The 26152-nt window shown below is 38.8% G+C and overlaps 3 protein-coding genes across 3 annotated transcripts in view; 2 read left to right on the top strand and 1 right to left on the bottom strand.

The window, feature by feature from the left end:
- Positions 1-26152, bottom strand: part of LOC142336269 (uncharacterized) — a 556260-nt gene that overhangs the window by 95828 nt on the left and 434280 nt on the right. The gene's annotated exons all lie outside the window — the stretch shown is intronic.
- LOC142336270 (uncharacterized) overlaps positions 1-26152 on the top strand; it is a 308561-nt gene that overhangs the window by 58033 nt on the left and 224376 nt on the right. The gene's annotated exons all lie outside the window — the stretch shown is intronic.
- The window catches only part of LOC142335813 (uncharacterized), a 38781-nt gene continuing 27649 nt past the window's right edge, over positions 15021-26152 (top strand). Inside the window, exons 1-2 of the mRNA XM_075384142.1 lie at positions 15021-15772; positions 24179-24836. Of these exons, the coding sequence (XP_075240257.1) occupies positions 15261-15772; positions 24179-24836 (1170 nt within the window). The 5' untranslated portion in view covers positions 15021-15260. The remainder of the gene's footprint in view (positions 15773-24178; positions 24837-26152) is intronic.

A 26152-nucleotide genomic window follows, 5' to 3' on the forward strand; every position in this document is an offset into this window, starting at 1 on the left:
CCAACCTTTCTTCTTTTGTTTTCAGAGGCTCGCCTGTGGTTGAAACTAGTTTACTTATATGAGGACTCTACTTCCGGCATTACTGTTTTGACTCCCCAAACACTTCTTTCAGGCCACCTTTGTCTGAGTGATCTTGTATTGTTTCACCTTTGTCTTTCAGCCACTGTCTTTTGTCAGATCTTAACGCTTTTCGTACTTCGTTGCAGCTACTACTACTACTACTACTACTACTACTACTACTACTACTACTACTACTACTACTATACTACTACTACTACTACTACTACTACTACTACTACTACTACTACTACTACTACTACTACTACTACTACTACTACTACTACTACTACTACTACTGTTTCAACACTTTAATTCCAAATCTGAAACAAAGGCACGGTTGGCAACAAATACAAACAAAACAAGAAGAGTTATTTGTTTGGTTATTCTGTGAAGTGCTGTACGACGAAATTGTTGAAGGCATTCTTTGACCCAGTTGCTGCTTTCTCCTGCAATCTGGTGAACGATACTTTGTTTCGTACACAGTCTCCTTCGATTTGTCTCCTCCTACTACTACTACTACTACTACTACTACTACTACTACTACTACTACTACTACTACTACTACTACTACTACTACTACTACTACTACTACTACTACTACTACTACTACTACTACTACTACTACTACTACTACTACTACTACTACTACTACTACTACTACTACTACTACTACTACTACTACTAATACTACTACTACTACTACTACTACTACTACTACTACTACTACTACTACTACTACTACTACTCTTACTACTACTACTACTACTACTACTACTACTACTACTACTAATAATAATAATAATAATAATAATAATAATACTACTACTACTACTACTACTACTACTACTACTACTACTCCTACTACTACTACTACTACTACTACTACTACTACTACTACTACTACTACTACTACTACTACTACTACTACTACTACTACTACTACTACTACTACTTGTACTACTACTACTACTACTACTACTACTACTACTACTACTACTACTACTACTACTACTACTACTACTACTACTACTACTACTACTACTACTACTACTACTACTACTACTACTACTACTACTACTACTACTACTACTACTACTCTTACTACTACTACTACTACTACTACTACTACTACTACTACTACCACTACTACTACTACTACTACTCTTATTACTACTACTACTACTACTACTACTACTACTACTACTACTACTACTACTACTACTACTACTACACTACTACTACTACTACTACTTGTACTACTACTATTACTACTACTACTGTTTGAACACTTAAATTCCATAAAGAAATAAAGGAACAATGACAATAAGTACAAACAAGTAAATAAAATGCATATAAGTTTGAGCTTATCTGCGTTTATTTAATCCAGGAAATGCTGTTCGACAAAACTGTTGAAGCGGGATTTAGACTCTCTTTTCGTTTTCTGTCGTAAGGTGATATAGCTCATGTTGTTCCTTGAGCAATCTTCTTCAAGTTGATCCATCCACGTCTTGCGTTGACCCCCTGGAGCTCGTTTAGCATATCGATTTTTTTCTGTCGGCTCCCAGGTGAAGGCTCGGAGCGCTAGACGATCGTCAATCATCCTCAGGCCAAACCATTTCAACCGTTTAATCATGATCATTGCAGAAAGTGTCGACATACGTGATCTAGCCAGTACTTCTTCATTTGTCACCCTCTCCAGATATGAAAAACATAGTATCCTTCGCAGACAACTGGTGTGAAAGCTCTCAAGTTTCCGTTGCGTTGATTTATTCATGGTCCACGTTTCAGAGCTATATAAGACCACTGAAGACACGAGAGCTCTGTATAACTTGCATTTGAGGGGAATACTAAGTTGTTTGCTCTTCCAAAGCTTCTGAAAGCTCGCAAATCGCTGTCTCCCTTCTGCCAGCTTGACACTGATTTCCTTTAGGTCACCATGTTGCAAGCTCACGAAGGAACCGAGATACTTGAAAGCTTCTACATTTTCGAACTCCACTCCATCTTGATCGTGGACATTGCAGGAGAAAATGCGAGATCTTCCAGCCTTTTTTCTGCCACAGTATCGTGACTCGTGAATTCATCGGCTTTTCACAGTTGCGATTTTCCTAGTGCACTTCTGACAAGTGAGGCTTTTCTCTAGCCCAACAAACTTTGACGCACTGTCTTCGACCCTCTTCGAATTCTTAGACTTGCAGAATCTGGCTTCAAGCACTTTGCAGCCTCTTGCAGTGTCGAAGCGACGTTTACAACCTGAACATACACAACTATCGTCATCAGAGACCGCAGATGATCTTTTATTCGCCGTAGACACTAGATCAGCAACCACTGACCTCTCCTCGCTGCTAACTGTCACAAGCTCAGCCTCCGCTGAACTTTTCAGTCTCAGTTTCCCACCAGCTAGTGTCTCGAACCAGCCCGCATTCTTCTTCTTGCCCACCAACACCTCTCTGCCAATGAGTAGTCGGGATTGGTTTTCGGCCTCAATGAGAGTCCCAAAACGGCCTTTGCGGTTTCCTGTAAGAACTTCCACGTTCCTTTGAGCAATGGGTACACTGGCTCCGGGTTTTTCGCATTTAACACCCATATTCTTTGTCTTCCCAACATTGATCATTAGGCCAACAGCTTCGGCTAAAGATTCAATTCTATGTAGATTTGCTTGAACTTCGGAATCAGAGACGCCCAATAGGGCAACATCATCGGCGAAGTCAAGATCAGCAACACAGCGTCCAATGTCGATTCCTCCTTGAACTGAATTAGCCAACACATAGTTAATCACAAGGCCAAAGAGAATAGGCGACCATACATCACCCTGGCGAACACCAGTTTTCACGTCGAACATCTGGCCCTTCTCGCCTTCTGTCTTGACGCAGCACTTGACGCCTTCGTAACTGTTGCGGATGACATTCACAACTTTTTGTGGGAGCCCGTAATGTTCCATTAACTTGTACATCATCTCGCGGTCCACCGAATCGAATGCAGCGCGGAAGTCAATGAAACAAAAACTGACGTCCAATTGGAAGGCCATGCATTTCTCTAGTATTTGCCTCAACGCAAACAATTGGTCAGTGCAGCCCCTGCTTTTTCGGAATCCGCATTGTTCTTCTCTGAGCACTTGATCAAGTGCATCTTTGCATCTATTCAGGATGATACTACTACTACTACTACTACTACTACTACTACTACTACTACTACTACTACTACTACTACTACTACTACTACTACTACTACTACTACTACTACTACTACTACTACTACTACTACTACTACTACTACTACTACTACTACTACTACTACTACTACTACTACTACTACTACTACTACTACTACTACTACTACTACTACTACTACTACTACTACTACTACTACTACTACTACTACTACTACTACTACTACTACTACTACTACTACTACTACTACTACTACTACTACTACTACTACTACTACTACTACTACTACTACTACTACTACTACTACTACTACTACTACTACTACTACTACTACTACTACTACTACTACTACTACTACTACTACTACTACTACTACTACTACTACTACTACTACTACTACTACTACTACTACTACTACTACTACTACTACTACTACTACTACTACTACTACTACTACTACTACTACTACTACTACTACTACTACTACTACTACTACTACTACTACTACTACTACTACTACTACTACTACTACTACTACTACTACTACTACTACTACTACTACTACTACTACTACTACTACTACAGTTTGAACATACCCAATATGAATTTAATGCACCTCGAAAGAAATATTACAAATGCAGAAATGATATTATAATTAAGCCTCATTAAGACGTCACAAACCGTATAAGGAAGCTTCTCTGGATATAGGCGTTGAAGAAAGTTTTTGACGTTGCAGTAGACCTTCCGAGCCAGCTCCTATTGAGCCCCGTCTAGGCAAAAAAGCAGACTCATAATTAAAGAAAAGCAGCGGCAGAGCAAGAAAAGTACATTGGCCAGCACAAAATTGTTGGCGGCGGAGAATCCGTCATCGGAGACAAATTACAAAGTCAGTCATTGTTTCGACAGTTGCTAAAACTCATTAAACTCAAAAACTAAAAATTATAGAATAATTCAATATTAGATATGATAACCCTGAAATGTTAATAATAATTGACTGATTCAAAAATCAATTACGCAAGTGGTGAGATTGTTTAATTTTTGTTCGGAGAGAAATTTGGTACACACAACAGTACTTTTCCCGCTAATTTTTGTTTTGATCCTTCATTTTTTCGTATTCCTTGTTACACTTAAATCGTGACCTTGAACTTCAATTTCTTTGCCTGTTTTTTTTCCATATTTTGTGCTCATATTCATTATATTCATTATGTCTGCTCAAGTGGTTTTTCAAAATATCTTCAGTTGCCATTAAAAAACTAAAACTGTTTAACAATTTGTTCAATTTGTTAAGTGATATATTAATGTTCACAATTTAGTTCAAACTCATAATTCTGTAACAATCCATTCTCTTCAAACTATTTCAATAATTCAATTGGTCTCGTTTTATCTTAAATTCGAGGATCGAAACGGAAAAACTAAATACTTTGCAAAAGCAAAGTGGTTTCCTCCTCAAATCAGGCCTGCAAAATGGAATAAGTTTTGCGAAGAGAAGCAACAATACTAGTCTATCAAAACTAGTCAAAGTAAACTGAGAAAATTGAGTGTGTTTGCGACGCCAAAACAGACAACCAAATTCCACGCCATCTTTGCATTGCTAACACATCCAAAGCTCGGAAAAATCAAATTGCGATTGGCAAGTCGTGTTGAAGCGTCAACAATACCCTAATTTGCTTTAGAATGCATATGCATCGTCATTCAAGCAAAAAATTTAATAGCTGTTTTGCAAATAAACTTGTAACAGCTAACACAGGCAATATTCTAGAATTCCAACCAAATCTGAAGCACCGGTAGAGTTTACGGGGTCTTAACAGGAAATAAAGTTCGAGCAACAGTCAGTATTTAAAGGACAACAGCGCACATCAAAGTGATCTCAAATGCTTCGACAATCAAGCTCTAAACGCTTGTGTAAAATGGTCAATTTTACACTGACGTATATCTACATTTTGTATCAACTGTGTTGAGCTGGGATGGGGTCCTTGTTCAAAAAGACATGGAAAAGCTTTCAGTTGTTCAAAGTGTTGGTACATTGCAGTTCTCGTTCAAAACATTTGAGAGAGGATCCTTGCACACCACAATGCGATATGATCCAGCCTTTGACTCGTTCCAGTTATGAAAAGATTCAGGCATAACGAAAAAGTTTATTATCCAGACTTTGCCTCTTTTGTGTTTAAAGAAAGTGACGATCATTAAAAAAGCCCATGTTGAGGACCTTGGAAGAATGATCACAATTGGTAGGCTGTCGATGTATTAAGTAAAATTTTGTCCTGTAGTTGCATGAGATAACTCAATTATTCACATCAAAGTCTAGAAAATTGTGGTATCAAAAATTTTCGAAAAGCTAAAGCCTCATCAGAAAGGTGTAGGTCAAACGACATCATTTTTATCTGTATTACAGGAATTGATTTGTCTTTATCTGTTCCATTGGAATCCTGGAGCTTAAAGTGTTAAAAACAAGGGATAACAGTCTACGAATAGGCACTGACATTGGCTATAGTTTAAATAAAATTAGTATAAAATGTTTACGATACGTGATATATTAAGTCAAGTTTAGCAGTCTCTTCAGCGGTATTATGATTTGACTTTTGGTACTCTCTGGGTTAGAGAATTGTTATATGTTTCCCATACTAATTACTAAGGAACTTCTATATTTAAGAAATAAAATAGAACAAGAGCTTTTGGTGTTGGTTTTTTAGAGAAAAACAATTTTTTCCCAAAAAAATTTAATCTTTTTTAAAAAATATTCCTCACTTTCTGGTGCCCTCATAGGGACCTTCAAAGAAGTGCTCTATATTAATAAGGATCTATTCTGTTTTGAATAAACCCCCTCCCCCCTCAGCCTAGTGAGTTTATCTCTTTTACGCCACCCAAGCGCAATTGCTATTTTTTTCTACATAGTAACAGCATATAAGTTGTTACCGGGCGTAAACAACACTGGCGGCCAAAAAAGAAATTCATTAATTGTGCTTTGTTTCTTTGTGCTTCTGTGATGTGTTTTGAACTCTATTCTGTCCCCCCTCCAAGTGTTTTTATCACCCCAAGTTACATAATTTTTGTTGTTATATAGCACGTTACTATGTAAAAAGAATACAGGTGCGCCTCTGGGTCATGAAACATATTTTCCCACTAAGTTAGAGAGCAGAAACAGAATAGACCCAATCTTGGCTGAATAAGGTTTCAATCAAAGGATTTGAAAGAAGGTTAGTTTAAAAATAGCCTCGGTTTTCTCTTGGACTCCAAGAAACGTTCTGAAACATTTTTTTCTTGTGGTCTTAAACTGACAAAAAACACTTTATGAAATAGTACTGAACAGTTTAGAATAGACGAATGCATTGTAACCTACAATAAGTTTTGTGTGAGATAACCTGCGTTTGCACCTCGTATTTGTATGGCTTATGATGCAAAAAATGGATATTTTCCGTGTTTGTTCCCTCATTACGATACACCCCTCCTATTTATAGAGCATTTAATAGTAAATCATTTTGTAAATATATGGCACGTGCGTCTAAGGTTCCAAATAACATGCACCCACTAAGCTGGAGGGGGGCAGGAATGGAAAAATCCAAAAAAATGTTTTTAAAAGTGTTGGTTCTGTCTTTAGCTCATCTAGGACAAAGTTTTTTGCTCGTCTATCGGAGTTGGTGCGTCAATGGGACCGACTTTTACTCCGGCTCATCTACGGGCAGACTCTGGCCCGACCGTAAGTGCTGTGCCTTTAAGTTGCCCGTTGAATGTTTCCCCGCCTGTTCACCTGTTTATGTCTGAACGCATTATTGACGATAAAAAATTGTAAGATCGATCTGGGAAACGTCAGCGAAACCTACACTTCTTCTTTACAAAAACAACAGAAGCCTTAAAGTAAGAGAAAATACTTTCCAGTGGAAAACTAGCGAAAGGACAACTCAAATCCAATTGATTTCATATGCGAATTCCTTGGGATTCGATTGTAAAGCGAACATGCATTGAGCGCACAATTCTTGTGAATCTGGTGGACTCGTTTTATTTAGATTTATTGTGTGGTATCGAAAATTAATAAACAAATTCTTTCTGGACAAAAAATTGGTCAACCTAGACGGTGCATAAACCTGAAAAATTAACTAGAAAATTCATTTTTTTATTTGACAATTATAGAACGCGTCCAAGAATTCACCTGCCAAAAGAATCTTTTTTAGGGTCGACGTTAATTTTATCATGTTTCAATGCGCGGTCTCTTGGTGGATCATTTTAAAATATATATTTGCTGTAATATTTCAATTCTGCAGATTAAATGCTACCACAAATTAATTGCTAAAATTTGTCGCCTCTCCACGGACAACTTTGAGGAATTAACAGCCCCATGACTAAAAAAGCCATGTGAGGATGGGCTGCGAGGGGAGGACTTTTGAAGAACTAACCCTCTGACCGAAATGCCCTGTTAAAGTAGGCTGCAACGGGCTGCAATGCGAAGACTTTCGAGGAATTACTCCCCCCCCCCCAACCGAGGCCAGCTTTTTATGTTTCAATGCACAGTCTCTTGACGGATCTTTTTGAAAAAAATATTTTTTGTAAAATTCCCATTCTGTAGAATAAATGCTAACACAAATTAATTGCTGCAATTTATAACCTCTCCAGATTTTTCTTGTTTTGAAAATTCATCATTCTCTCATTTTAACGTTTTTTCTTATTACTCATTTCTCATTTTTCTTACCTCAACTGAGTTTAAAACAGGTTTGCAGAGTTTCTAAAAGTCTATTTACTTTGATTTCATTATAAAATCAAAATAATAAAAAGAAAGCGTGCATTCATTAGTCCCGGGTCGAATGTCCTCCCTAAAATTCTCCCATTTTGTTGTAAATGTGGTGGGTTAATTTGTCTATGGCTTGTAAATGGATGTGAGAGTTGGGCTGCAATAGGATGACCTTTGAGGAATCCCCCTGTCTAAAATTGCCATTTGAGAGTGAGCTGCTATGGGCTGCAATGGAAGCACTTTTGAAGAAGTACAACCCCTTGGCTGAAATTGCCATTTAAGAGTGGGCTTCAATTGTAAGATTTTTCAGGAATTAATCCACTGATTAAAAATTCCACGTAGGAGTGGGCTGCAATGGGCTGCAATTGGTGGACTTTCGAGGAATAACCCCCCTTAACTAAAATTGCAATATGAGAGTGGGATCCAATGGACTGCTATGGGAAGAATTTTGAGGAACTTCTCCACCCTGACTGACTAAAATTGCCATGTAAGAGTAGGCTGGCTGCCATGGGCTGCAATATGAGAACTTTTGAGGAAGTAGACCCCTTGGCTGAAATTGACATGAAAGAGTGGGCTGCTAAGATTTTTGAGGACTAAACCCCCTGATTAAAAATGCCACGTAGGATTGGGCTGCAACGGGCTGCAATGGGTGGACTTTCGGGGAATAACCCCACTAACCAAAATTGCAATATAAGAGTGGGATCCAATGGGCTGAAATGGGAGCAATTTTGAGGAATTCTCTCCCCCAACTGACTCTATCTGCCATGAAAGAATGGCTGTAATGGGCTTCAGCGGGAGGACATTAGAGGAATTATCCTCTGACTAAAATTGCTATGTAAGAGTGGGCTTCAGTGTGAGGACTTTTGAGGATCTACCCCTCCCTTGACTAACAGCGCCAAGTAAGAGTGGGTTACAATGGGAGAACTTTTGAATAATTAACCCTCTGACCGAAAATGCCCCGTAAAAGTGGGCTGCAATGGGCTGCAACAAGAAGATTTTTGAGGAATGATCCCCACCTGAGATCACTTTTGCCATGTTTCAGTGCACAGTCTCTTGATGGATCTTTTTGAAAAAAAAATGATGTAATATTTCAATTCTGCATATTAAATGCTATCACAAACTAATTGCTGCAATTCATCACTTTTCCGGATTTTTCTTGTTTTGAAACTTCATCATTCTCTCATTTCACCGCTATTTCGTGTAAACTAACGAATACTCTCTGAACGTTTTTTAGTCAGCTATTGAGAAAGATTAAACGTTTTTTCACAAGATATGGTAACGTTTTATAGTAAGACAAAATTTCAGAAGAAACAGAACCCTCCTAGGAGACCTCAACTAAGCCTAAAAACAGGTTTGCAGAGTTTTTAAAAGTCTATTTACGTTGACTTCATTTAAAAATCCAAATAATAAAAAGAAAGCGTGCATTCATTAGTCCCGGGTCGAATGTCCTCCCTAAAATCCTCCCATTTTGTTTTGAGAGGGGGGGGGGGGTTAATTTGTCAAAGGCTTGAAAATTGATGTAAGAGTTGTCATGTTTTATCATGTTTCAATGCACGGTCTCTTGAGAGATCTTTTTGAAAAAAAGTTTGCTGTAATATTTGAATTCTGCAGACAAAACGCTACCACAAATTTATTGCTACAAACTATCACCTTTTCACGAACAACCTAGAGGAATTAATCCCCCAAGACTAAAGATGCAATGTAGAGGTGGGCTGCAATGGGAGGATTTTTGAGAAATAACCCCTCTGACTAATATTGCCATGTAAGAGTTGGCTGCAATGGTTTGCAATGAGAAGCTTTCTGTGGAACTACCCACCCAGTGACTAAAATTGCGATGTAAAAGTGGGCTGCAATTGGATGCAATGGGTGGACTTTTGGGGAGTTAACCCCTGACTATAATTTCCATGTCGAAGTGACCTGCAATGGGAGGAATTTTGGTGAACTATTCCTCACCTGAATAATATCGAAATGGACTGCAATGGGCTGCAACGGGAGGACTTTTCAAGAATTACCCCCTGACTGAAATTGCCATGTAAGAGTGGGCTGCAATGGGCTGCAAAGGGAGGAATTTTGAGGAATTACCCGCTCCCCTTATTAAATTTGCCATGTACGAGTGGGCTGCAATGAGCTTCAGCGTGAGGACTTTTGAGGAACCCTTTGACATCAGTTGCCATGTAAGAGTGGGCTGCAATGGGATGACTTTTGAGGAAGTATCCCTCCCCTGATTAAAATCGCCATGTAAGAAGTGTTGCGATGGGAGCGTTTTTGAGGAACTACTCCTCTTAGCATAAATTCCCTTTAGGAGTGGGCTTCAATGGGCTGCAATTCAGAGATTTTTGAAGAGTTACCCCCGCTAACAAAAATTGACATTTAAGAGTGGCCTGCAATGAGAGGAATTTTGAGAAACTACCTCCTGCCCTTACTAAAGTTGCCATGTAAGTGTGGGCTGCATTGGGCTTCAGCGGGAGGACTTTTGAGGAATTACCCCCTGACTAAAATTGCCATGTAAGAGTGGGCTGCAATGTGAGGATTTTTGAGGAAGTACCCATCCCCTGACTAAAATCGCCATCTAATAGGGGATAGTAACGGGAGGGTTTTTAAGGAACTACCACTCTTACCGAAAATGTCCCGTAAGACTGGGCTGCAATGGGCTGCAATGCAGAGATTTTTTAAGAATTACCCCCTCTAACAAAAATTGACATGTAAGAGTGGGCTGCAATGAAAGGACTTGTCAGGAATTACCCCTCTGACCGAAATTTCCCCTTAAGAGTGGGCTGCAATGCTCTGCATTGGGAGGAATTGTTTGAGGAACAACTGAAAAGTTTCACAATAGTGGCATTCTGTTGTCTTTTTAGTGATCTCCATTATACAAAAAAATTGTTATATTTTGTGTTGGTAGTTTTTTAAGAAAATTGATATTAGTTTGTATCAAAAAAATACATTTTCGGTTAATCTGATTGTTCTCTGCTTCTCTCAAACAGTGATTGAAAAATTTTTTGCAGTCGTATGCTTCTTTGTTATGAAATACCTCCGGGTCTCTTCTTTTTTAGTGTTTTTTTTGCTCGGTTTAATTAAGTGACTTTTCGACCTGATACAAAAAAAACTGAAAATTGCTAAAAAGAATTGTGAGAAAGGTGGTGAATGCGGTAAAAATGTGTAAGAATAAGAGGAAGACAACTTGTTAGGAAAACAAAGTTCCATAAGAGAAAAAGCTCGTTTGCAATTTCTTTCTCTACCGCCGTCTGTTGCCTGGTTATCGGCAGCCTCCATTCCAACTCCTGGACGCCATCTATCTTCCAACGAGTTCCGTGTTACTCTCAAATATCGACTGGGTGTAAAATTGTACGACAACGAGAGAAAATGTCCTTTTGTAAAAAAAGGACTCTAGATGTAATGGGCGACCTTGCGATGTCTTGCCATGGTCGGGGTTATATGATCTCAGGTCGTGATTGTATACGAGACAAAATTAATTCAGCCTGCTCGGGAGCTCTTTTGTCTCCCATCTGTGAACAGAAAAGTTTACTACCCCTCAACCACTCAAGACGGGGCGATATTTTTTACTTTCATGGAATGCCGGTCAGCCAGCAGCTTTAGACGTTACCGTCACTTCTCCCTTGAAGTCAAGCCTCATTATAAATGCGTCGGAGAAGAGTGGTTTCGCACTGTCAGCTGCTGAGGACAGGAAGTACGAACAGTACGCCCAAAATTGTAGTGAAGTCGGAATTCAATTCATTCCTCTGGCTTTCGAAACGTTTGGAGGATTTTCAAAAACAGTTCGTAAGACCCTCAAACGAATCGCTACCCTGGCTGATAACAGAAGTTTGCAGCCGGCGGAGTTGTCGGTAGTCTTCAGTAGGTTATCTCAATCAGTCTCTGTTACAGCAATTCGGGGGTCTGCAATCATGCTCCTTGCAAAAGATTCGAGATTATAGACACATATGAAACGGGAGCAAATCTTTGAATCGTTGTTCGAGAAGTTAAGAGGCGAGTCGGCCTTGAGAGTGAGCCCGAATGACAAATGAAGTTGACATCTTGACGAATTATATTTAAGCGAATGTCCAAATCAAAGCAAGTCGCGTTTCGTTTCTATTCTTACCTGACCAAAGTGGGGAGAATAGAGACGTACATTTCATATCTGGAAAACTGAAATGAACTGTTGAAAATGGTGGAGATATTTTAAACTGGTGATCTACTGCTTTTAAACATAGTCATGGTAACCAAGTAAAATAATAATTCAAGTCTCAAGGAATAAGAGTGGGGGGGGGGGTTAATTTGTCTTTCACCCCCTCACTCTCACACCTTGTTACCCCCGTTGGAAGCCTAATCTAGTCAAAAAAAATGTAAGAGTTTGAGCTGCATTTTTCCTAAAAAAATCCTCCCATTGCAGCCCCACTCTTACATCATTTTGGGCGGAAAAATTCGACGCGGGTTCCGAGTAATCCCACGGGGAAATTTGCATTCAACTGTTTTCCCGGCTCATCTACTGGGTCTGTAAGTTGGGATTACAATACCTTCTATCCCCAATGGGAAACTGGGAATTCCAAATGAGCGTAGGGATCCTCGTCTGGAATCCTATTTGGAATATTGGAGCGACATATGTAAAAATAAAACCCACTTCATAATAGATAGAAAATGAACCCCCACGGAAATAAACCCCCACTTTACTATTAAAGATGGTGGCTGCCACCTTTTTATTAGTAGTGCTGTTAACATTTTTTCTTGAGAAATATTGGAGAGTATCGCAGTTGTGGCGAAGATTTCTTTGAATAGATATTCATTTCAAATTTTGGTAACTATTTGTTTCAATATTTTCTACAATTTGGGTAAGAATTGAGGCTGGTTAGATATGAATTCAGAAAACAAATTTATCAGCCTTGATGGTTAATGTCTGCGGCCCCGAACTTACTGCTTCTCAACCCACATGTTCGAATCAAAGTCTCTCCAATGGTATTTTTAACCAGAAATGGTGCATTTTTCTTACGTTCATGGGCTCCTTGAGATCTGACCTAAAATTTTGCGTTATTTCACAGGATTGAAAAACCGTTTTTTCTCTGGATCGTGTATAAATTTGGGTCAATGCACCGTTGACCCTGGAAGATATCTCCAACCATGGTACACTCTTATCTATCAACCAATTGTCGTCAAAGTTCAATTAAAAGAGACTAAATTAAAAGAGGGCGCTTAGCCGACAACCAAAAATAAAATTATTTCTGAAGTGGTAATTGGCCAATTTAAATCACTATTTCGAAAGCGGACAAATATACAGTCAACTAGCGAAAGGAAGGTTATCCGTGGTTTCAACCTCACCCCCCCCCCCCCCCCCCCGTCAGGGGGGTTGCGGCCACGGAGAGGCCGAGTGGAGCGCCACCCGACAGCACCCCAAAGATAATGGTCAACCGAACAACTGATTTATGGACCAATGAGACTTTTTTGACCAATTATGATAAAACTGTCGGCTAAATTCCTTATTGTTTCCTTGTCGGCTAAATGCCCTGTCGGACAATTTTCCTAGCACCCTTCAGATAGGACAGCCGAGTATTTCTCAGAAATAGACTGTTAATTGTCGTGTGTTTTATAGCACTTTGAACGGGTGCTAGGAAAATTGGCCGACAGGGCGTTTAGCCGACAAGGAAAAAATGAGAAATTTAGCCGACAGTTTTATCATAATTGGTAATAATAGTCAATAATCGGTCCATAAATCAGTAGTTCGGTTGTGATAGATTCATATCAAGTCCCACGGGCCGCTGAGGCATGGCCATGGCCCGCGAGGCATGGCCAGATGCGGTATAATACGGTCCAACCACGGATAGACCTTCGTTACACTAGTTGATAAAAAACTGCGGTATATTTGTCCGCTTACGAAATAGTGTTTTAAATTGGCCAATCACAGCTTTAGAATAAGCATTATTGCTCATTTTACTTAAATTGTCGGCTAAATTTCCCATTTTTTGGTTGTCGGCTAAACGCCCTGTCGGCCAAAACGGCGGCCACCCTTTGAACGCTATCTAAGTTTGCTAAGGAAACACGTGTGAATTCAGGTCACAAGCCGAATGTCCAGTAAGTAGAACCGATACAAGAAATAACCGAAAAACCGAAAAAACCAATTGGCCGATTAAATTTTGTTAATAGTTTGTATAGCCTCATATTATTTGAAGCCAGTGATAGCGTTCAACTGTTGGCGTGCATTCAGCTCTGATTTGATGTTGCAAGTGGAAGAAACGCTCCTGTTCCATCTATCCCAGGATGGGGGGGGGGGGGGGGTGGAGCGCCACCCGATCGCATACCAAAGATAATGTTCCACCTAACAACTGATTTATTGACCAATGAGGTTTTTTTACCATTAATAATAAAAATACTGTCGGCTAAATTTCTCATTTTTTTCTTGTCGGCTAAACGCACTGTTGGCCAATTTTCCCAGCACAGTTTTCCAGGTCACTGTTAAATTTTTGTTAACTGCATGTTTATTACAAGTTAGCCGTTTCACTATTTCGAATATTACGAAATATATTAATGCAAAATCATATCTAGATTTTCGGCTTTTTCAGTCGGCTCTCTTCACACGTCATCGCCATACGACCTAGTATAGTTTGGCCGACAGGGCGTTTAGCCGACAAGGAAAAAATGAGAAATTTAGCCGACAGTTTTATCATTATTGGTCACAAAAGTCTCATTGGTCCAGAAATCAGTAGTTCGGTTATGATAGATTCATATCAAGTCCCACGGGCGGCTGAGGCATGGCCATGGCCCGCGAGCCATGGCCCGATGCGGTTGAATACGGTGCGACCACGGATAGACGTTCGTTACACTAGTTGATGAAAAAACTGCGGTATATTTGTCCGCTTACGAAATAGTATTTTAAATCGGCCAATCACAGCTTCAGAATACGTTTTACTTAATACGTTTTACTTAAATGTTATGCTCATTTTACTTAAATTGTCGGTTAAATTTCTCATTTTTTGTTTGTCGGCTAAACGCCCTGTCGGCCAATACGGCGGTTACCAGTATAGTTACTGATAATTATGTATGATGAGCAACCAGCGATTATTGTGACTTCGTTTGCCTTTCTAATTCAATTGATAGTACATACAGTTGCACAATAATTGACCCGAATTTTCTTAATTTTGATCTTCATTTCTGCAACGTCGAGATTGCTTTTAACTTCATTAAGTTTTAGCTCAGAAATTTGTGACATTTATTATTTTTGTTAGCCTCAAAGTGTCATATTTGCTCATTACCGCGACTATATGTCTAGCTTTTAAATTTCGCGATTCGGTTCGTTTTCTAGGTCATATATCGCATGTCCCAGCACGGCAATGACCGACAAAACCTTATTACTAAACCATTTCGTCTTTCCCCGAAAAATTGACCCGCTTGATAATTCATACGAGAACAGCTTGTTCATATCCCATTTCGCTCGTGGCCTGAAACAGTTCCAAACATCACAACTTTTTAACATTTTACCGGAGACCAAATGTGAACAACTAGTTAATATATTCAATCGGTGGCTAAATTATCAAAATGACGAATTGCGATGTAAGTGTCTAACTCGTGCTGTGCATCATCTCAAATCACCAGGGGATTATTTGCCCATAATTTTCTCCTCCCAAAACGCACTGCTGTCTTTACGACTTCCCAAAGATGCTGTTTCAAACAGTGACCTGCTCGTTAATGCCACCCAAATTCGTCTATCGTCAAATGTGCTCTACGACTCTGAATCGGATACGAAATGTCCTTTGCGCAATATGCCGGACGGACCGACGTTCAAAGTCGCACCATCGAAACTATCCTCTCCTCTTATTATCGAGAAAATGACAGAACTCTCTAGGCATCTGTTTCCTTTACCACAACATAAAATTTTCATCATATGACGGGGGTGGTAATTTTTTTCAAAATTACCCGAACGTGCGGCTTAATCAAAGTTAATTAACGAAGTTGCGCCTGATCAGAGTTCGTCGCTGATCATAATTGAGATTATTTGCTAACCATGGTGTTTTTGGTGACCGCTAGATTTGTAATCGGGGTCATAGACGGCACTTCAAAAACATTGGGGCCAAACTGCGAGTTAAAATGGGAAAAACAGACACTCCATCAGTGCTATATGAAAGCCAATATATATATTGAAACAGGAGGCTCGGTAATGTGTGTTTGCACATAATGTTTCAACCCCACTCAACCACGTTTTTTTGCTTAATTGTCTACCAAATCAGGAGGAAAAAGAAAACTTTCAAAAGTTTATATTTTGTTGGAAAATAGTTGGCGTATCCATTCAAAAAATCACTTTTAGTTCGAACCACTATACAAATTAAATGATAAATCATTAGAAGACCAACGATTCCTGCCATTAATGTGAGTAAGAGCTAAGACAAACAACAAAATCAAGTAACAACAACAAGCATTAATCGGCCAAAGCTCAATGTCTCTATACTTTTTGGAAAGAAATTTTAATGGCAAAGTCAAAAAAGCATCAGATGAAAACTAAGGAAAAACAATTAGAAATGATATGGGACCTGTCTTTATTGAGAATAATTAAGAAGTAGACGACAAAAAAGTGAACAGAGTTTAAAAATACGTTTACATTTTTTGAAAACCATTAATTTAAAAGTCATGAAAATCAGTAGCTATCAACCGAAAATAGTGAATGGATTTATTCATACGTGCATACGAAGCCATTGATGGCTGTTTTTATCCAGGACGTCATACGACTTCAGAAAGATAAAATAAAAGCAAATCAATCTGGTCTGTACTTAACATTGTAGTACCCCGGTTCTTATAGTTACCAGTGTTCTTTTGATGCAGTGAATTAATGTATCCATTAGTCACTTTTTACAAACATTCATGAGGCTATTAAATCAATCGTCCAATGATTGGGGTGATTACGTAAAAGTCTTGACAGGTACTAAAGAATTTTTCTATCGATTGCTAAGTAAGTAAGCGCAGTCTGTCTTAAATATGAATGAAAGTTTTGCGTTACATTTATTTTTCCCTTGAGACTTATATTTGGAGTATCTGACAACTCGCAACACCACATGGCGCAGTCAGAGTTACAAGCAAAAAACAATCCTATGTCTTGAATTTTTTTGGGACAGGCCCAACTCAATTGCTACAATTCCATGGGAAAAATGGAGACGTCAACTACTGATGGCAATAGACGCAAAGACAAATATCGAGCTAGAAGACCGCCCGGAAGATAAAGCGACAAAGTCATTCACCCACCGAGCCAGTAGAAGAAGAGACAGTATACAATACAACACCTCCATATACAACCGATGGAGAGAGATTGCCTCACATGTTACCGCCAGGCAGGAGACAATTGGAAGGATGAATGCAACTTAATCGACTGGATAGGACAAGGAGCAGACAAGAAAGCAAAATCAATGGTATACTTATCCATTGGGGTGAACCAGAAGGAAAATGCATGCTCGCAAAAACCTTCACGCAAACTTTGAAGAAACAACTACCTTTTGTGGGAAGAAATACAGTTGTCCTTTTTAAGACCAAGAAATGAAGGTTTGGCCGTTTTTTGCTGCTGACAAGACAGCGATACAAAGATGAAAAATGGAACAATTCCATTCCTCCCTACGGTGCTTAGCATAGCACTGTCAACTCGGAAATTTAGTCCTAATCAGAAATCATCCTAATCAGAGACTTTTCGCGGCAAGCAAGAACAAGCCTGAAATACAGAAAAAGCTATTGAAGATAGCACACAAGAGAAGGCACTAAATTTCGCCATTAGTATCAAACTAAATGCAATAAGCCAACTAGTGACTTCTAAGGTCTTAAATTGTTGTAGAGGAACAATAAAGACCCGTCAATGGTCACTATAGTAGGACGATTAGAACCAGTATCACCCATCTCGAGCGCAAGATATCGCGGAAACCCCCACAGCCCAGAGGATCATATACACAAACAGGTCGACAACAACACAACCACAACACAAATGGTCAATTGGGGGTGTTTCGGACAACCCTGGAACCAAGAGTAATGGACAAATTGACAAACTGGGACAAATATGTAGACGTTGCAATAAAACCTAGTTTTTTTGCAAAAAATAATGAATCGAACCGAAACAGCAGAAACACTCTACAAAATGTCAAGGAAAGGCCAGAAACCCAGGCACAACTGGGACAAGGAATAAATATGGTCTCCTTGAATACAGATGTAGATCTCACATATTAAGTTTCGGCCGACGATTACAAGGTAAACCTTATCTTTGTTCAAGGCGTGCCTACAACGGCTACTGAATTTCACTTGAAATTCGGTAACACAAAATATTGGGTAATAGTGGAGTCGGAAAGCTCAATCGGCCTCATAATTGAACGGATGGCACACGAAATTGAAGATCGTGACGGCAACAGTTGGTGAAGCCCTTAGACGAACCCAACGAATCTAGCATCTTTTTGAACCTTCCCATGCGAAATGCTAGTACGATGTGCTGTGACGTCGAATGCAATGTTTGGAACGCCGGTCGAGCCGACCTGATCGTGGTACCCAACAACCATAATGAGGCGATACCTCTTTCATGGACTGGGCACTCAAGTCAACCAACAATCATCACCATAACCGGAAGGTAAGACCATATCTCTGATACAAACTACTGAATCTAACACACTAAGACAGGAATAGCGAAACATTTCCTTAAGCTCAAAACACATAGGAACCTCAAAAAAACCATATAGTAAAATTCCAATTTTGAAACAACTTAAACCCAGTCTACAAACGAAGAAGAAGGGTATCAATCCTTTTACAAACAGGGCGAAGAAGAACTGAAACAGTTACAAAAAAACAGGAACATAATTAAACTAGATAGTTATAGCAAAGAACAGTTTATATCACCAAAAGTAGTTGTTGTCAAAAGAGACAATACTATCAAACTGGCCATGGATTAAAGTTAATCTTTAAATTCATAAATTTGAAGTGCCAGATGAATAACAGCAGCTGTCTGATAGAAATTTTTGCACATTAAATCTCGTAATCGTCGCTCGAACGACAAATGTTTTTCTCCATCGTCAATCCACGTTACGCTTTTAGCCACCTAAGCCTAGACCCGCCTCAATATAACAGGCTGTTTAGCCACCGGAACATACCGATTTATATTAGGTTTCTTGGGCCTAACAGGTATGCCGGCCGAATTTCATGATGCGATTTTTAGGTCTCAGGACACATATTTTCTTATTTTTCTTAGTTGACATGATCATATTATCAGGAGATTGAATCCAAAAACATGAAAAGAATTTCAAATGCCTAGAAAGACTAGTGGAACAAAATTTTGCAATCTAGTGGAACAAAATCTTGCAACATTGGCTAGGTTACGAAGTAAGTCAACGCTGTATAAAATCATTAGTCAGCAGACCGAGACAATACAAATTCTAAAACAAACCATAACAACAAAACAACTGAAATTGTTTTGGTTAGCGTACACCATCTCAGGAAGTTTCTACCCAACCTCGCAAATCAATGCAGGGTCTTTCGAGACCTCCCGATGATCTCAAATATACATGGGATTCCAATCAGCAAACAGCTTTTGATAAAATTAAACCACTTATTAAGAATATCACCGAGGACACACACAATGCTATTTAAAAAACAGATCCCGCAATGACGCATCATGATGATCACTAGGATTGCTACTGCAGCAGGAGACAGAAAAAGGGTGTGAAACCACTGTATATGAAACAGATTTTTTAAACAGTGCAGAAGAAAAATGCATCATCAATGAGTTGGAAATACTTGGTGTGGTGTGGGCCCTTGAACACTTCAAGCACTACTTATGCGGTAATTTCTTTACAGAACAAGCAGACCATATGCTACTTTTCTCTATTTTGAAAGAACGATTTTCTTATGCACACGGAAGCAGATTTACTCGTTTGTGTGATAAGCTTATACCCTTTCTTTTTCAAATTGACCACATAGCTTGCTGAAAGATGAGGTTATGATTAAAATTTACGTAATCCGCAAGGCAAAGCAAAGACAATTAGCGCGCATGTCAAAGAATTTGCTATGGCTCAAGTTGACGCTATAGTTAAAGTCAATATCGCCACAAGGCGACGCTAAAGACTACGCAAGTTAAGTGCAATAGAAGTGTCCAAGGATTCCATACCTAAGAACTTAGCGACTTGAATGAAACGACCGAGAAAATTACATCTATAATTGTCGAACAATTTCAATGTAAAAAAGCAAAACTAAAAAATCAGAGTGATTCCACCAACGCAGCTACCAAAGCATCGATACAGCCTATGTAGTGAACAAAATAACAAAAAAACTAGAAATCTGTTTGACATAAAATCACGTATACATACAGCCACAATTCACACAAAAAACAATTGACAAATTCCACGTTGTCAATGCAACCTCGCCAGTGAATAATCACTATCAAATTTCAAACGAAATGAGCTCTCCTCCAGAATACTCAAATTAACAACAAAGCGTTCCATTCACATCAACAAAAAGTTCATTTCCGATATCCGCCTAATTGAGCCTCACACAAAAGTATGTCAACCCGAAGCAACCTCATCTTTATCTAGACAAGGCGATCAAAGACATCTTTAGCGCCCAAGTAATAGCAGCGATGAACAACAGGGACTCCGTATTACGATAGACCAGAAACTGTATAATCCAAAGCGACAAACAGATGCAAGGCAGTCAAATCCAGGCATACTGGAACCTGCTCTATCTCAACGAGGGCTGTACACTACTGGACAACAAGTTGAACATACCGAATGTGATGAAGGAATCTGTGATGTTTTTACTCCGTAACTCGCACCCTGGCCCCTGAGATGTGACAGAAATACTAAAAAGAATATGGTTGCCCTTCATTAACAGTGAGCTCATCAAAAATTCGACATGCCGCCTCTGTGCAGAGTTTGGTAAGAAACTTTAAAGCATTGTACCTAAAATAAAATGGTCACCACTCAAACCATATGCAGAACTTTACGACGAGATGTAAATTTCTATTGGTGACCCAATATTAGACGGCCGAAAACGAGAATTATACCACCTCTCTTGTATCGACCGGTTTTCAATTTTCCCCAAACTTAAACTGTATAATAATGCAAAAGCAGGTAACATCGATTGGTTTCTTAATAAGTAAATATCAATCCAAGCTGTACCTTGAACGATACTCATGGATCAATCAAGATACCAAACCGGAAATATGATTGTAGAGTTTTGTTCCAGAAAAAACTTCAAAATAGTTTTCACCCCTGCAAGCGACCACTGATCAGTCGGACTTGTCGAGAGACTAATACAGATGATCACGAGAAGATTAACCTGTATTAAACTAGACTAAAACCTGTGCACTTTTAGCAACAAATAGTCACGTACTAACTTAGGATATGCCGCAAAAAAGCTACGAAAGTTTCACCATTCGAAGCCCACTTCGAACGGAAGGTTAATGCACTGATAACTAATCTAACATCGCTTCCTAGTGAACACCTAAAATTGCCAACGGTACAATCTAAATATTTGGATAAAATAATCATTGGAGATGAGTTGATAACCAACGAACAGTGGGATAAAGTCTTGAACAGCGACAAGGTGCGCCTCCGAAGGAACGGATGATGGCGGCAGCACAGAGCGACAAAAGCGAAATACCAAGGACACAAGCTCGTCCGGAAAATATCGCTGAATCCAGTTGTCTCCAGATAGCCCGCCAAATTTTGGCCGCTTCCCGTAGCAGGAAGCAACTAAAAGCATTTATGAGTCTATCCCAGACGGAGCTTCATTAGAGAAGACTACCGACTCTGCGTTGACAATTAAAGTCCCCAATCAAGACGATACGGTGTTACAAAAATCCGAAGTAGCCAGGTTTGCGATTCAGGCACAGCGCAAAATCCCTCTAATTCAATTGAAGCGCGCAAAATGGTTCCAAACGATCAATATGGTTCGCAAATTACGTAACCAGATGACACAAGACATTCAGGAACTAACTGCGGAGGTGAAAGGAGAGCTCTCTATTAGAACAAGGCTCAGCGATAACGCTACAAATTTGAGCAAAAAGAACTTATCAAAAGTAGCCACATCAAGGTTCCACCCAAGAAGAAAGACGTACCCTCACCCAAAAAGGGAAAAAACGGACAAAATGCGAAACGTTGCAACAATCAATCATCCCCAGCATAATCGAGGATTGCCAATTCGATGAAATACCAACTATACTAAGGCGAAACATATGCCTCAAGATTCGGACCAGAATTTTAGGCACAGCAGCGATCACAATTTGTCTGAAGATTTTTCCAAAGAGGCACAAGCAGACGCGCCAAAAAAGAGCTTCACCGGAAATGCCAACTACCAGCCAAGTTCTGTGGCCCCCAGTCAACATCTGCTCCAGACGTACCCCAATCAGCGTCACCAGCGGTAGACAATTCCAACGTCCTCCCGACGGAAATACCCACACAGATAGAAGATGAGACAACGAGCCCGCAGCAACACGACAACATAGCACAACAGTTCGTACAAGATGAGACGGAGAGCGTTAGACCCACTAAAGCTCTGATCAAATTTAAGCAAACTCAAGATTTTTCCACAAGTGAAATGTGGAACCCCGGTATCTTATAGTTACCAGTGCTCTTCTGATGTCGGGAAATAATACATCAGTTATGCAGCTAATACATACATTCATTTTCTTACATAATCACACGGCCAACGATTGACGCCTTCACGTTAAAGGGTTCACAAATATTAACGCACTGTTCTATTGAGTGCTAAATGACTAAGCGCAGCCTGGTTAATGCGTTATAGGAATGCAGCTGTCCGTTACTCTTGCTTTATAATTGAGACTTACATTTGGAATATCCGAGGACTCAGAGTACCACAAACATAAAAAAAATAAAAATTCAAAAATATTTTTTTAAACACAGGGCCATATTTAAAGTCGTAGCTTTGATTTGAAAATTCCACTTTTTTGACGTTTATTTTTATATTTCTGCTCGTCCACTGAAGCAAACACTTTTTTTTGCAATTTAAACTGAAATATCTAAGTGGACAAACAAGCTCAATTTATCAAAAAGTAAATGCATTTTGTATAGTTATAGGGTTATATCAGTGAAAAACCATTGTGTTATAACTGAACGCACGCACTGGCTAGTTTCTCTAATAGTTCCTTGGCTAACGAATTAGCCATTTCAATATTTAAATTCAGTTTTCAGACTGCACCAATTGCAGGCAAAACTCAAGGAATCAATAAAAATTTAGTAAAACATATTGTCGGAGCCATCAAAAACCATGAGTTTACTCAGAAAACACACTATTTATTCATTTGATCTAATTTTAACAAAAATATGAGCTCTATCGATTGAACCCATAATTCAATACAGACTTGCTGTCTGTAATTGGGATGAAAAAATGCAAAGTGTTTTAAAAATGGCAGAACCGAATTACAATCCGAATCCTTTATCATTGCAAAAATCACTGGTGAGAAAAAAATGGCCTTCCTATCGCTGGGCAGCTGTTAAAACCAAGAATTGCACCAAATATTTTTGTAATATTTCTTTGCAAGGCGAAAATCTTAATATATTAAAAATGATTAATGCATTCTTTATGAATATGTGTTTAAATTAGCGAAAGACCTCAAAAAAGTGAGTAAAAATGGGTTGACCTGAATAAAAAAGATTTTTTCAGCAGTTTTAATGTCTGCATTACTCGTTCAGCTCGAAAAAATTGGCGAAAAAGCATATTTAATGCGATTATTTGTGAAAAAAGAAAATGCTGAATGTTGAAAATTATAGCCAAATTTCAGCTAAAACATTTGATTAAAACAATTCAATAACTCTCTTCTATTTTTAACATAAAACCAATGCGACTATGCTGAACAATATTATCAAATTTAACAATAGAAATTGATCAAAGTTTCAGCAAATATTACGAAAAAGTGAACAAAAACACGGAAATTACGCTGGCTTTCACAAAACTTTAAACCTCCGTAGCTCCTCGTTATAAACTGCCTTCAAAAAATGTGTTTTATGTGAAATTCTACGCTTGACAAGCTTTAATGATAACTTGTCACAATTATGTACGATGAAGATATCGATAGGCAACAACAAAAAACAGTTGAGCGTATAGTCCCCCCCTCTAAAGTGGGTGCGAACAGTGATTCAGTGCTAGTTGACTTAATAGTGTTGTTCTTTTTTTCATATACTTGCAAAGAAATTTAAGACCGAAATTCGAGAATGTTTTTTAATTGACGCTTCTTTAGAAAGCAAAAAAAAAGACATAGGGGGTTAAAGGAAACATTTTTCAGCATGAAAGAGGACGATAAAATTGGCGTGGGCGATCCGCGTTACGTCACAAACTGGCTGATTGCACACCTGTCTACGAACAAAGAACCCATTCCAGAGATAGCTTTTGATGTTAAAGTTCGAGATCGAGCTATAGTCACTGGATACTCAGCCATTGGAACAGCGTGGCGGCGATCAAGCGAGCTATTTTGTTGCAAATTTGTTCTACGTCACTACCTGACGTGGCATTTAGGACCTGCAAAGGGACTAGTTGCTTACAAATGCGTAATGATCCTTCTCTTAACCGAATTCTGTAAAGAGAAACTGAGAGCTAGCATTCAAGTGGAACTTTTGTTACAATTGGCCGTGAAAATTGCTAGAAGATTGAAAAAATTGGAATCACTGGTGGATTCTGAAGCAAGTTTCCAAGTCAGTGCTGTTACTCGGGTTGAAATTGATAAAATCTTTGAACTAGGAGGAAAGACGGTGACAAAATTGAGAGGAATGGTTGATCAAGAGTGGCAAAAGATCCAACGTTCGATTGAAAAGTCAAATTCCTCCAACTTTAGTTCGCATTTTGCTTGTTTGAGTGATAAACAGCTTCTAATGCAGACGAATCTTTCCCTCTTTCAGGTGGAGGCATTTGATGACAAAGTTCAGTCATTCCTCTCACACAGACACGTAAGTGGTAACTGCTTTATTCTCTCTCATAACAGTAACAGTGTTTGCTTACATCCATTTGTTGCGTGACCAACTTTAAGACGAGATGAGGTTAAAGCTTAGTCGGAAAATGTCAATTTGAGTCAAATTTTTGTCGAGTGCACATTTTGGTCGACTTAAAGAGAGCTATTTTGTGTCTAGCGCCCACTTTTCAAAGCGTGATTTTTCAACTGTGGCGTTATATAGCTGCGGTCAAAATAGTCCATTTTACTTCGCTGGGGGCGGTTGCTAATAATTAATGACCAATATGTACGTCAAAATATTAAATCAATTGTTTTGGACATTAACCGCCACAGTTCTACAATGAGCGACAAATTAAGATTTTATGTTTATGATCTATTTTGTACCGGGTCTAGATCTCTAAAATCAAAAGTATTAATCTCCGTGGCAACTTTCATTGTTGTTCCAATTTTTCTTTAGAAATGGGTGACATTACTGGTGGTTTTGTCCTATGTTTCACAGAGAAACGCTTTTTTCTACTGGGATGCATGACAATGCACAATGCCTGGAGTTTCTGCAGTAGTTAATTTTTTAAAAATCAAATTGACTGATTTGAAATTTTCAGTCGAGTTTATTACAATAAAGAAAGTTGTACTCAATAAATGCTCCACAGAATGTTGTTTATTGATATCCAAAACAGCCAATTTTGTGTTGAACAGGTAGAATTTTTTGCCACGCTTGAGATGTACTGTTGCAATTTGCTGTGATATTTCTGACAAGCTGACACTGCCCTTGTCTTTGTTTCGATCCCATATTATTGGGGGAGGAACTATTTGCTCAACTATTTTTTTCTGTTGAGTCAACTTTGGCCTACCGATATATCAGTCGTAGATTTGTGAGGGGCATTAGAAATTTTCTCAAGCGTGAAATCTCATATTCAAAAAGATACTTTTAATTACATTTTTCTGTCCATATTCTGCGGGAAATACAGGGTCATAACGTATTGATACAATCTTTTAAAACTCAGATGAGATCTACGTTTTTCTGAATTTCCCAACAGAGAGTTCTGGATTTCAAGCTTTGCCATCTTTTAAATTAAATTGATTTGTATACAAAATGCATATTTTATTTTTGATACAGAGATTTTGTTTGCCCGCAGATGTTGTTGTAGTTTTTGCAGCCTCCTGACTTAGTATCACTAATAAAAAAGATCTATTTGGCTTCTTTAAGTGGTATAAACCAGCCCATCGCATGCTATCAGTTATCAAGGTGCTGATGCCTAATGGCTCTTATGAATTAAATTTAATTGTTTTCAGTTATTTTTTGTTTAGTTTCGT

The sequence above is a fragment of the Convolutriloba macropyga genome, chromosome 3 (assembly GCF_964194025.1).
Source record: "Convolutriloba macropyga chromosome 3, txConMacr16.3, whole genome shotgun sequence".
NCBI lineage: Eukaryota > Metazoa > Xenacoelomorpha > Acoela > Convolutidae > Convolutriloba > Convolutriloba macropyga.